The sequence below is a fragment of the Aquila chrysaetos genome, chromosome 16 (genome assembly GCF_900496995.4).
Source record: "Aquila chrysaetos chrysaetos chromosome 16, bAquChr1.4, whole genome shotgun sequence".
Taxonomy (NCBI): Eukaryota; Metazoa; Chordata; class Aves; order Accipitriformes; family Accipitridae; genus Aquila; species Aquila chrysaetos.
In genome coordinates this window covers 10644974-10659179 of record NC_044019.1, presented here as the reverse complement: position 1 = coordinate 10659179, position 14206 = coordinate 10644974, and the positions used below count along the sequence as shown (strand labels likewise).

At 43.2% G+C, this 14206-nt stretch overlaps 1 protein-coding gene across 7 annotated transcripts in view; it reads right to left on the bottom strand.

Annotated features, from left to right (window-relative positions):
• TSPAN4 (tetraspanin 4) overlaps positions 1–14206 on the bottom strand; it is a 477301-nt gene that overhangs the window by 20023 nt on the left and 443072 nt on the right. For all 7 annotated transcript variants that reach the window (XM_030038299.2, XM_030038293.2, XM_030038295.1 and 4 more), the window contains one exon: positions 3099–3200. In XM_030038299.2, the coding sequence (XP_029894159.1) occupies positions 3099–3200 (102 nt within the window). The remainder of the gene's footprint in view (positions 1–3098; positions 3201–14206) is intronic.

The following is a 14206-nucleotide window of genomic DNA, read 5'->3' as shown; positions in this document are numbered from 1 at the left end:
GGTTGTGGATGCCCCATCCCTGGAAGTGTTCAAGGCCAGGCTGGATGGGGCTTTGAGCAACCTGGTTTTGTGGAAGGTGTCCCTGCCCATGGTGGGGGGCTTGGAACTAGATGATCTTTAAGGTCCCTTCCAACCCAAACCATTCTATGATAATTTCATAGTTACCATGCTGGAAAAGAGAGTGATGTAATATGACTGTACATGGCTTGCAAGATGGTACTTTCCTGTTATCTTTTGAGCTCCTAAGACCTAGAGCAGTTTCATCTGAAACTTACAAGACAGTCTTTAAACTTTAATAGGTTTCAAGGCCAAAGGAATCATTAAGACAATCGAGCATTGTCCTGGTTTCAGCTGGGATAGAGTTAATTGTCTTCCTAGTGGCTGGTACAGTGCTATGTTTTGAGTTCAGTATGAGAAGAATGTTGATAACACACTGATGTTTTCAGTTGTTGGTAAGTAAAGTTTAGACTAAAGTCAAGGATTTTTCAGCTTCTCATGCCCAGCCAGCAAGAAGGCTGGAGGGGCACAAGAAGTTGGCACAGGGCATGGCCAGGGTAGCTGACCCGAACTGGCCAAAGGGGTATTCCATACCGTGTGACGTCCCATCTAGTATATAAACTGGAGGGAGCCGGGGCGGAGGGATTGCTGCTGGGGGACTAACTGGGCATCGATTGGTGGGTGGTGAGCAATTGCACTGTGCATCGTTTGTATAGTCCAATCCTTTTATCATTACTGCTGTCACTTTATTAGTGTTATTATCATTATTAGTTTCTTCTTTTTATATTCTATTAAACCATTCTTATCTCAACCCACAAGTTTTACTTCTTCTCCCGATTTTCTCCCCCATCCCACTGGGTGGGAGGGAGTGAGTGAGCGGCTGCGTGGTGCTTAGTTGCTGGCTGGGGTTAAACTACAACAAGCATGATCTGTAGCACTACACAGACCAAAGACTATTATTGAGTCTTGCCTCAAACCCACGCTTGTCACTGAACAAGACCATTTCTTTTAGACAAAAAACCCTGTCTTGACTTCAGAGAAAAAGAATCCACCATCCTGCGGTATAATGGCATCCTATCATCAGATATCCGTATCCTGAGTTTTTACCTCTTGGATCAGTTACAGAGCCCTTTTAATTCAAAACCCTTTTCGTTTCCTGTTCTCTTTTTAAGGAGTGCAATCACATCACTACTTCATCTTTTCCTGGTTATATAAAGCTCTTCAAATTTCTCACAATAATGTAAATTTCCAAAATTCTCATTATTCTTTTACCTCTCTTCTGAATCCAATCCAACTTTTGAGCATCTTGAAAAAATGCGACTAGGTGAACTAGACATAGTATATATTGTTACAACTATTTTACAGAAAGGGAAGCAGAAGCATGGGATTTATATCCCATAAGTCCTCCAAATAATGCTTCCCCCACACACCTTTGCTACATGCTTTTTACAGTTCTTGGGGTGTCACTGAAACCAGATTAATATTTACTGCAAACATCTTAGTATTAGTAATTTTTACTAAGCAGAGTTAAGTTAGTGTAGAATAGTAAAACTTCTAATACTGTTTGATATAAGCAACGATATTAAAAATTTTATCTATACTTCACACAGCCTACTCTTGGGCTAGCACCATAAAATGCACTTCCCTTGTCAGTAATTGATACCTTCTCATATTTCATCATAGTATTGGAAGAGAAAAATATTAAAAATATTGCAAGATGCTGAAGCCTTTCAAAGGTAACTGAAAGAACCTTCCACATGCAGTTGTTAGAATGCAGGACTGGAAAGCTTATTAGCTTGTTTGCTGAGCTGTTTGTCTTGTACACACAGTACTGTTGCTGTCAACCTAAGCCACTCAATACAGACAGCTCCTGCAGCCCCAAAGATGCACATGGAGTTTGGACAACCAGTTCTTTTGTTCTGTTAGTGACCGCAAATTTTTAATTTCTCAGACCTTTTTTTAGCAGCCTGCCGCTCCTGTTACCTTGTATCATACAGAAAAGTATATGTGAATCTTGATGCTACCAGACTGAAAGATGTTCAGGATTTCAGCCCAAATGACAATAGAGGAAGTAAAGGGTAAATGAGCAGGTTTATCGTATCAGAATGTGGTAGGTAGCCCATCCATCATCTCAAATAGTTCATATAACCTTGGAAGCATCAGGAGAGGTTATCATCTTTGGCCAATTTAAGATATCAGAGGCAAGACTAAAGCCCTGCCCGTCTGCACCACGCTAGCACCTCTGGAAGAGAATTTGAGAAAGCTTTTTGAGTGAAGCCAAGGCAGTGCAAGTGTTTCTTCCTAAAACAGAAGAAAAGTTGGAGCACTTTTCCTCATTCAAGAAGCAAAGAAAATCAAATCAGAAAGATCACCCCCAAGAGAACTGATTGAACTGAGTATGAAAAGAGAAAGGGCAGAGCTAATAAATGTGAACTGTCAGTGATGGTGTTTCCTCAGCAAGCCTGACAAGGACAAAAGGAGGAAGCCAGCTATAGTGTCCACCAGTCCTTATGAGACAAACACTGGCAGAGTGCTGTCAGAGAATGAGAAGGATGCAACAGCAGTGGCAACATAGCAAAAAGCATCCCCAGCCCATCTGCAATGGGGGATAATTGAATTCTGCTGGGAAAAACATATTGACTGTAGGAGGAGGTTGTAAACACCATGGCTGGTTTCCATTTTGACTACACTAGTGGAAAACAACAATAGCAATGAAAGGAGACAGGACAGAAGTGGTTCTTGTTATTACACTATTGCTCTTTATTCCAACATAAGCTGTCCCTTTGACTTTAAAGAGAAGGTACTCCTTGTTTCCTCTTGGCCATCTTTCACTCTCTACACAACACAGAACTATACGATATTTAGGTGTCAACACAATATAAATTTTTAAAAGAAATAAGCTATCCTGGTCAAAGGAGAAATAAATAAGAATTACCATTTGTTACAATAAGCAGAGAGTTTAGTTGCTAACGTACTGACTGGGTGGGAGGAAGAGATTGTCTTGGGATCTGGAGGTTTAATTAGGTTCACACCCAGAACATGCTGTTACAGAACCCAGAGGGTAAAAAGGAATAAAAAAAACCCAAACAACTCAGACTTACGTCGGTTTGAATGATGCTCCATGCATTAGTTAGGCCAATATTTCCATCTGTCCCATACAAATGAAGCCCTTTCTTCAGATCCCGCTGAGCATACTTGTCAATCTAAAACAAAAAAAAGAAGACACAAAACTCAAAATTTGCTGAGTACCACATTTCAGAATCAAAGTGCACGGAGCAGGGGGATGTTGGACAACAGTCCTATAATGCAATGAATAAAAAGTTAACTGACATTAGCCTTTCTCCCGTAGAGCTGGTGTCTATTACAGGTATCTGCATTTTGTAAAGAACACGAGGAGTTCCTGTTCTGAGTTAATGCTCATGTTTTCCATCATAGACCTCCAGAACATCTCTTCCCTTCTCACTTAACCACCAAAGTACTACAGAGAGACTCGATTCAGTTTAATCACTCATTTTTTGCAAATGAGGCCTATATATGAAAACATTCATCTACCCACAGCATTTCCTTTTAAGCTAGTATCTTTAACTGTGACCAAGTACCCCTCAGCATCTTCCATATGCTTCCTGGGAGATCAACAGCAGCATTAACATTGTACTGATGTTTTGAATTGTGTTCATTATATCAGCCAGGGTACCCCACTTCTTACAGCAGGATGAACATAGTTATACTGAAGCAGCAGGGAATGAGCTATCCAAAATTCAGGACAGGATTTAAGAATTTAGTTATTAAACGGAGCTGCTCTTAAATAAATGCATTTTTGTTGATTTAATGAAAGTATAAAGTTCTGCTTTAGAAGCTTTTGCAGTTGAAGATGGTGCTTTCTTGTTGAGAGTCTCTGCTGGTAAAGCAGGCTATTGTTCGATCCACTGGTCACCACCAGGTAGTATCCAAAATGATTGCAAAACCCCCTCTCCCAGTCTAACCATACATACACATTTCTATAGAATCAAGCAAACACAAAAAAGGAAGTAAATAATAAATGGATGTTCGTGGTTTAACCTGATTTTTCTGTTGTAAATGAAAAGCACTGAATAGCACTGCTCAAATACACCTGTACATTCCCCCCTCCCCTGGGTGCTTGGCAACGTTAGTGGTTTGTTTGACATCAGAGGTATAGCAAGAAGGGTGAGCAGACCTGTCCCATTTTCTACTCCATCAATCTGCTATAAATCTAACTGCAAAATACAGTGCCACTCTGAGATCTTTCTGCTGCAACAGTCAAAAAGAAAACCAAAATTAAATTCACAACTTGCTTCATGGGGACAGCCTAAGTTAATACATACTCTCTTCCATATTGGACAACAGACAGACATGGTGTATTCTCTAGTGATTGCCCCTCTGACACTAGTCATTCCAGCTGAGGGGGAGTCTAAAATGAAGTAACCAATGCTAATGTTGAGTTAACAGAGGGAACAAAGGTATTCTGCTTCTACCATAGACTTATATTTTCCTTCTGCTTTGTTCAGTCAGAATTGTTTTCATTTGCTCCTGGAAAAAAAAGTGGATGCAAAGCGTCTTCCATGGTGTGAAAGAGGAATTTTCAACCCACTACATCATAATCATTATGGGGTAAATGTAAAGTTACTCAACAATATGACTCCATGAAAAACTGTGACCTCAAAAGTTCATCACGTCCAAGAAATCTCTGCTGTATGTGCAAACAGTTGTGCTTGGTCTCTCCAGTTCTTTTGTTTCCCTCCTGAAAGTTTACCACCATCAAGCTGAGCCACTAATAAAATAGCTTTGGGACAGTACAAGAAAGATGTACAACTTAATCTCAGCACCTTAACTATCATGCAAGCACTTTCTTGTGGATGACTCTCTTGAACAGTAGGTGCTGTGCTCCCACTGTAATTGTCACGTAAGCTGCTTTTGACTTTACACACAAATCATACATAGTCAGTGGTACTTTAATTGGAAGAGAAAACCAAAGCTGAAAGCTATCATTAAATTTGGAATTAGTTAAGAAAATTACAGACAATAAATGATAAACTTAGATGTATGGGGGATTCCTAGCATTCATTTAAGAATTAAATTGAACTGGGTTTTAGCTCTTAACTTATCCTCAGCTCCCTGTGTCTCAACTGGATCTGCTGTGCTCTCGAGAAGAGCCATCAATTAGGATGGAAGGGCACAGTTGTGTTGCTAGTCTGAGAGAGGCTTTGAAATTTAGTTAGTGTCTGACAGAGGTAGTGAGGTAAATTAATTGTTGAAAAACTAATTCTTATTCAGAAAGGGGCAGAGGTGAGGAGGAACAGCATAGCTGAGGGCAGGTGGGGACAGAAATCTAGCTAGTAGATCTGTTGCCTTGAAGACAAAAGAGAAAGGTCTATTTGGAATATTAATCTATCACACCTGAGAAAATCTGCCGTGTAAAGTGAGAGCTATGCATCAGCCTACAGTTCATATCACCACTAATCTGGAACAAAGGAGATAAGGTCAAATGAAACAGTGGTGCTTATCTGAAGGGCAAATACCATGCTACCAAAAGGATGCAAAATGCAAAGTTTGCCTTCCCTCACTCAAATTTTGCTTTGCAAACCAATGCAGTGTCTCAGCATGATAATCCTTTTTACCAGGGCTCACAGGCTGCCCTTGTTAATGCAATCTTCATGTCCTGTTTGAGAATAATAATAATAAATTACAATTTAATAACTTACAATCAACATTTATAAAGTACTTCAAGATCAGGAACATTTTGTTAGTGCACGTGTGTTTTAACATGGTCTCAAGAGATTGCCTTACCAAGCATTCCTGCTCTTCCTTTAACCTGGAGAAGACACACTAGCAAGCAACTTGCTGAGGCAAAATGAAAGCGAGTCCTCTCTTCCTCATAAAATTAACCACTTTTGCCTGCACAAAGAGTGCAAGACCTTTATACTGGGAACACAACTGGCAACAGATTTCCATATTTCAGAAACTGAGTAAACAGGAGAGCATTACTCAAGAAAGCAGGCACTATGTGACCAGTTCTGTCTCTGCTATTTCAAAAAGCCTCAACATCAAGTCCTGCACATTGCATGACCCATTATTATTTGTCGTTTTAAAAAGAAAGTGCCTGTTTACAGGAAAGTGCCTGATTACAGGACTGGTGCCACAGCCAGGGGTTCGGCTACTTAGACCATGGGACTCACTTTGAGAAACCTGGTCTACTGGGGGCTGATGGGGTCCATCTGTCAGAGAAGGGGAAGAACATCTTCGGTCATAGGCTTGCGATGCTGGTGAAGAGGGCTTTAAACTAAAGTTGCCAGGGGAGGGGAACCTCAACCCATCCCACTTCCACCAGATTGATGCCAGTGCCAGCAACAGATGCCCAGAGCCTGGAGGGGGATCACAGGTCAGCAGGAGAGCACCTGAAGAGCAGCACAGAGGAATTCCAGCCTGTAAGTCAGCTTCATCGGGGGCCCAATGTAACTGCCTCTATGCAAACACACGTAGCACGGGGAATAAACAAGAGGAGTTAGAGACGTGCGCACATGCCTGCAGGGCTATGATCTTACTGGCATCATGGAGATGTGGTGGGATGGCTCCTATGACTGGAGTGTTGGAATGGAAGGATGCAGGGTAGTTAGGAAGGACAGGCAGGGGAGATGAGGAGGGGGTGTCACCCTCTATGTCAATGACCAGCAGGAGTGCATGGAGCTCTGCCTGGGGATGGATGAGGAGCCACCCAAGAGCTTATGGGTCATGATTAAAGGGAGGGCAGGGACAGGTGACATTATAGTGGGGGTCTGCTACAGGCCACCCCACAAGGAAGACCGAGCAGATGAGGCCCACTATAGATAGATAGGAGCAGCCTCACGTTCACAAGCCCTCGTCCTCATGGGGGTCTTCAACCACCCTGATACCTGTTGGAGGGACAAGACAGCATGGCACAAGCAATCCAGGAGGTTCCTGGAATGCGTTGATAACAACTTCCTTCTCCAAGTAATGGAAGAGCCAACGAGGAGAGGTGCTATGCTGGACCTTGTTCTCACCAGCAAGGAGGGGCTGGTGGGGAATGTGAAGCTCAAGGGCAGCCTTGGCTGCAGCGACCATGAAATGGTGGAATTCAAGATCCTGAGGGCAGCCAGGAGGGTGCACAGCAAGCTCGCTACCCTGGACTTCAGGAGAGCAGACTTTGGCCTCTTCCAGGATCTGCTTGATAGAGTACCATGGGATACAGCCCTGGAGGGAAGAGGTGCCCAAGAAAGCTGGATAATATTCAAGGATCAGCTCCTCCAAGCTCAGGAACAATGCATCCCAACAAAGAAGAAGTCAGGCAAAAACACCAGGAGGCCTGCGTGGATGAACAAGGAGCTCTGGGACAAACTCAAACACAATAAGGAAGCCTACAGAGGGTGGAAGCAAGGACAGGTAGCCTGGGAGGAATACAGAGAAATTGTCCGAGCAGCCAGGGATCAGGTTAGGAAAGCTAAAGCCCTGATAGAATTAAATCTGGCCAGGGACATCAAGGGCAACAAGAAAAGCTTCCATAGGTACATTGGCGATAAAAGGAAAACTAGGGAAAATGCGGGCCCTATCCAGAAGGGAACGTGAGACCTGGTTACCTGGGATATGGAGAAGGCTGAGGTACTCAACAACTTTTTTCCCTCAGTTTTCACTGGCAAGTGCTCCAGCCACACTGCCCAAGTTGCAGAAGGCAAAGAGGGACTGGGAGAATGAAGAACCACCTGCTGTAGGAGAAGATGAGGTTCAAGACCATCTAAGGAGCCTGAAGGTGCACAAGTCCATGAGACCTGATGAGATGCACCTGCAGGCCCTGAGGGAACTGGCAGATGAAGTGACTAAGCCACTATCCATCATATTTGAGAAGTTGTGGCAGCCCAGGGAAGTTCCCACTGACTGGAAAAGGGGAAACAACCCCCATTTTTAAAAAGGGAAAAAAGTAAGACCTGGGGAACTATAGGCCAGTCAGTCCAGTCAGGCTCACGTCTGTGTCTGGCAAGATCTTAGAGCGGATCCTCCTGGAAAATATGCTAAGGCACAGGGAAAATAAGGAGATGATTGGTGACAGCCAACATGGCTTCACTAAGGGCAAATTGTGCCTGACAAATTTCTTAGCCTTCTATGATGGCGTTACAGCATTGGTGGATAACGGAAGAACAACTGATGTCACCTACCTGGATTTGTGCAAAGCATTTGACACTGTCCCACACAACATCCTTGTCTCTAAATTGGAGAGGCAATGGATTTGACGGATGGGCCACTTGGTGGATAAGGAATTAGCTGGATGGTCGCACTCAAAGAGTTGCAGTCAAGGGCTCAATGTCTGAGTGGAGACCAGTGACGAGTGGTTTTCCTCAGGGGTCAGTATTGGGACCAGCACTGTTTAACATCTTCATAGGTGACATGGACAGTGGGATTGAGTGCACCCTCAGCCAGTTTACCAACCACACCAAGCTGTGTGGTGCCATCGACACGCTGGAGGGAAGGGATGCCACCCAGACAAGCTTGAGAGGTGGGCCTGCGCAAACCTCATGAAGTTCAACAAGGCCAAGTGCAAGGTCCTGCACATGGGTCAGGGCAACCCCAAGCACAAATACAGGCTGGGCAATGAGGGGATTGAGAGCAGCCCTGCAGAGAAGAACTTGGGGGTATTAGTGAATGAAAAACTGAATATGACCCAGCAATGTGCGCTCACAGCCCAGAAAGCCAATCGCATTCTGAGCTGCATCAAAAGCAGCGTGGTCAGCAGGTTGAGGGAGGTGATTCTGCCCTTCTACTCTGCTCTGGTAAGACCCCACCTGCAGAACTGCCTTCAGCTCTGGGGCCCCCAGCATAAGAAGGACATGGACCTGTTGGAGCGGGTCCAGAGAAGGGCCACAAAGATGATCGGAGGCATGGAGCACCTCTCCTGTGAGGATAGGCTGAGCAAGTTGGGGTTGTTCAGCCTGGAAAAGAGAAGGCTCTGGGGAGACCTTACAGCAGCCTTCCTGTACCTAAAGGGGGCCTACAGGAAAGCCAGAGGAGGACTTTTTACAAGGGCAAGTAGTGATAAGACAAGGGGTAGTGGCTTTAAACTGAAAGACGGTAGATTTAGGTTAGATGTAAGGAAGAAGTTCTTCACTGTGAGGGTGGTGAGACACTGGAACAGGTTGCCCAGAGAGGTTGTGGATGCCCCATCCCTGGAAGTGTTCAAGGCCAGGCTGGATGGGGCTTTGAGCAACCTGGTTTTGTGGAAGGTGTCCCTGCCCATGGTGGGGGGCTTGGAACTAGATGATCTTTAAGGTCCCTTCCAACCCAAACCATTCTATGATTCTATGACACTTGCTTGGAAGAGGATATAAACTTTTTATAATCCCACACCATATGGGTGTCTCATTTCCTTATCTCTCTCGTCTCTATGCAGGTTGCAACTTTGAAAGAGGCATACACATGCTGTGAAACAGTATCTCCAGATTTCTTTAATTTTTTCTTTCATGTCCATTGACATGGGAAAGTGTTGGGAAATCTCACACAGTTTTATACATATATATACACACAGAGAGACCTTTATATTTATTTGAGTGATTGTAAATGTAGGATTTTACATAGTTCTCCTTTACTAAACTTTCTAACTGATCTTCTAACCAAGCGTGCTGTAGCTGCACCAAAGAGTGCTATTCTTTTAAGAGCAGCTGATTTAAAACCTCTTTTTCACAGAGCTACTCCTTAAAACATTCACACTCTCTTGTTTGCTTATGCTAGGGTCAAAAAGGTCTTCATCATCACCTAGAAATAATCTTCTACAGGAAAACTGAGTCTGTGGCTCTTTGGCACCAGGAGAAAGGGGAAGCAGGCATCAGCCTTTAGTCTCCTGTCACTTGTGTCTGCAGCTGAGGTACCAGCATGAAGTCCCCCACCGTCTGTGTCACCCCTGTTTCTAGCCAGTTACATAGAGCCTTTTTTATTAATGTGTTATCTTGCATGAATTAATCAGTCTTGACGCAGAAGTAACCTTGGACTTCTAAGAGCGTAGATGATAGTAAACAAGATCACTTCTCTCATTCAGGCTGCAAGGAGTTCAGTGTCTACATGCAGTCCTATTAAAAGCACATTGACCTCTGCTTGAATAACCTGTGTACAAGGTTAGAAGACTGATATTTTTTCCCCTAATTGAAGCACTGCTTGAAGCTCTAGACATATGATTCCTTCTGGCTTTGACCAGAGAGGGGTAAGTAGAACTCAACACCCATTTGTGGAGCATAGCCGGCAAATGGTCCTCCAGGTCATTCTGTTTCCTGCTAACCTCAATTTTGTTTCTTCCTCAAAATATTTTTAGAATAGCAGGAACTTTTCAATATGCCTTTATTCTAATTGCATATTTGATTTAAATGAAAACTCACAAACACCCCCAGCTGTCTCTTCTGCCTTCAATTTGAGTTTTTCAGAAAATGATCTTTCTGAAAATGAAATGCTGCACCACAGTGATTCACCACGTCTCCTGACAAATGATCCCACCCAGCATTCACCAATCTGTCAGCTTCTCTTATTTGTCTCTGTGCTACCAGTCCTCACCCAGGCAAAATGTCTATCACAAAACAGGGACTGTAAGTACTATATTAAATATTCTGCAATTTACATCTGCTACGTTCTCCCATATGCAAGCCAGGCCCTTCATAAAGCACAACTCCATCTAGCGAAGGAGCACAATGAAGCATAATGAAAACTCTCAGCAGGCAAACCGTTAGTCTCAATGAGATGTCTATTTTAAGTCATGTGGAACACCAGAGATCTCCTTAGAAGAAAGAGTTCCTGAAAGGTTAGGCAGTAAGAACCTTTTGTCAATCTGGAAGTGAAGCAGAGAATAATTCTTTTCCTCCTTGGAATTCATTGGTTAACAGAGGAGAGGTGTAAGCTTCAAGCTGGCACCCCATTCACATCAATTCCTATGACTTCTGGCTCCAGACACATTGGAGGCTTGCTCATGCTTACCAGTGCCATCAGATTTCAGTGGTGTTTCTACTAACCTAAGTTAAATGTGTCCTGTTGCTTATTGTGGTAACCCACTACAACCCATGACTGCAAGAGAACCCCTTAGAGTGGGGTATGCATATTACTAGCACTTTATCTAAGGTAAGATCCTGTTCCCACTGCAATGAGCACAAATACTTTCTCACTGACTTCTGTTAGGCCCTAATTCAGCTCTTAAGTCTCTCATTGTCGTATTAAAAAGACTTTCTGAAAAACATATACTATTCTAAGGTAGACAAGTCATGTGCAGAGAGTTTCAGGCAATGAAGGAAACTCACTATTTGAACTAGAGAAGAGAAAGCTACAAGAAATGCAGCAGGACTGGAGAGAAACTGCCACAGAGGTCAAGAAAAGTGGCTGGAAGCAGCTGATGCAGTGAGAGAGAATAGGCAGGGATCTATCTGAGCCTCATCTAAACTACAGTTGTGACAAAACATCCCTTAAAAAAAAAAACCTTACTTAAGCCTGCATATAAATTCAGGCCAAATTAAAAAGTGGTTCCTTCTTAATCTGTATTCCCTCAAGACAGCTACTTAAGCTCTAGCAATTTACACATAAGGCTTGTTTTACTGTCAGCTTTGTCCCCTTATTGCTTCAGAAATCCAGAGCCTCCAAGCAGAATTGGGGCTGGCTGGCTGACAAGCCGAGCTGCAGAAGCCAGCATCCTTCAAGAGGACCAAGAGCTGTCAGACTCCACCTTGCCTCCTCGAAAAAGACAACCTAGGAATAATTGAGGCTGAGATAAAGACTGTGTAACAGCAGCAACAACAAAAACCCTGCTTAGCACAGACATGCTGAAAGCACTACATAAATATTCTGTGCTGCAAAAACCCAGTGAGGCTCATAATTCTTTCCATTTCTCTATTACAGATGGGGGATTGCAGTAGCCTTCTCAGTTCCTGGGGATGGTTTGACAGATGTCTCACTCTCTGTCTAAATGAAAGGCTTTGGAGTTTATCTACTTACTGTTAAGGCATGAAATGGAAGACAAGTAGTGCTCCCTGAGAAGCCCAGTCCTGTAGTTTTGCTGCTGCTGAGGAGGAGGAAGTGCTTTGGAGGAAAATTTCTTGGGCAAACAAGAAAGTTGTATCTGTGCAGAACACAGGTATTATCAATATTTACAGCTAATATGATGCAAGACTTTGATTAAACTGAAGCTACACAAATACTGAAGAGACAAAGTCCTCCCACTGTCCCAGCACACCGAGAGGGAAGGTAGCTTTGCTGTAATCCTCTCTGGAAGAAAGGCCAAAAGAAGGCTCTTGGGGAGATCCTTATTAACTGCTTTTCAACTTGTTGACAGCGTGAGATGTCACTTTCTAAGGCATAGCCTTTAGGCAAAGGCCAGAGGATGGCAGCAGCGTCCCCAGCTTTCTAACCTGTAGGTAAATGGAGACTTTTAATTTCAAGCCTCAGTGCTTCCCTACCACATCATGAACAAAAATTCCACCCAACAAGCCCCCTAAACTGGACAAAGCCTCTCAGCAGTGTTTCAATATAGGTAAGTAAATATTCCTGACCTTTCTGGTGATTGTTTCCCCTAGTTCTCTGCCTCTCCACCACAACAGGAGAAGCTGTAAGGAAATGACAAAATATCCAATGGTTTCCCACTGGGCAAAACTTTTAATTTAATGCCTTGATAATCATTCTCTACAAATAGCAGGGAGTGGGAAATTGAATGTAAACAGAAAGTGCCTAATCTATAAGGTCATTTGTGGGAGCTCTCTTGCCTAAGAAGAGATGAGATTGATTATACCAACAGGTAAAGCTTGTTTTAAATGAGATGCGCCCAAGCCTGTCTATAAGAAGCTGAGAGCAGTACGTGCTCTCCTTATCACTGAAATCTTCCTTATACCATCTGCCTATAAATAGAAATCTTGTAAGATTTTAGTAAGTAAGAGACATTGCATGAGTTTTGCTGAAGTTTGGCAGTTAAGGGACAATATACTAATTTCTTTTCAGTGTCCTCAGTGTTACGCAGCATCTCCAGGACAGTTTGCTCAGCTCTGTGGGATTCCCTCTTCCTCACTTCCTTCCCAAATGTGAAACAACTGCAGGAACTAACATTTTTTTGTAGTTGCTTCCTTGAACACAGCAAACCACTTGCTTAGTGAATTCTCTTTTCCTAGTTTGACTGCAAAAGCCTATGTCAGGAGTCAAACATTTTATGGCTCTTCCGAACTTCATTAAGTTAGTTTGAATGCTTATTGGCTCTAGCAGTGTTTGATACCAAGAGAGATGCACTGGCACTGGCTGTGTAACTTCAGAGGAAAAGCTGAGAATACAGGAACAAAAGATCGTAGGAAATGGTCTGGGAGTGGGAATAAGAATAAACATTTCTGAAACATGCTGGCTTGGGTCAGCCGAGGTGAGACCTTTCAGCTGTGCCATAGGCTTCCTACATAGTCTTGAAAAGTCACTGTTTCTCTTGTGCAGTTCTCTATTAGTAGAATAGGAATAACCTGGCTCCGCTCATGCCATAAAATTAATAATATAGTTTCTGGTAGGTATTTGAATACCAAAACCAATGTGGGACATGAAGCCCTGTACAGAATCTGAGACAAGGAGTGGAGTTACTAACCTGAGAGGGTCAGTAACCCTCCTGGCACAGAGAGGGTAAAACTGAGGTTCATCAGGAAGCAAAAGGAAGGACAAGTACATCTTGCATTGGCCTGGAGCAGGCAGCTGGTAAAGCTATAAGAGAACGAGTCTCCCACCACGTGCTCTGACAAGAAGCAAGAAGTTGCAATAGTTTTTATAACAAAAAGCTAATAAGAAAGTCAGAGAACTTGGATTTTTAAATCAGTTTTTCCTGGGTCCATGGTTTGTGCATACAATTAATTGCAGTTTCAGTCACTGTCTTCTGCCCACAAGCACCTGCTTGTGCTCAAAAGGAGGCTTCGAGGCACCTGATGCAGCAGACAACTGAGGCTGCAAGAAAGAAGCCACTGAAACATTCCCATACTATTCATACTACTAAAATGCCAATGAATCCCAACAGCAGCTTTAGTGCCGCTTTGTTGTAAACGAGAGATCACAAGTATGACAAGTCACTAGGCTCTGCAACTCAAAATTTTTCATGCAAGAGCAAATTCAAATGTTTTCAGCAAACTGCACCTGATTTTGTCCAAATGATTCCTTTAAAGTCTAGGGGAGAGACAGGCATTTTATCATTGTTCCATATAAAGTGAAT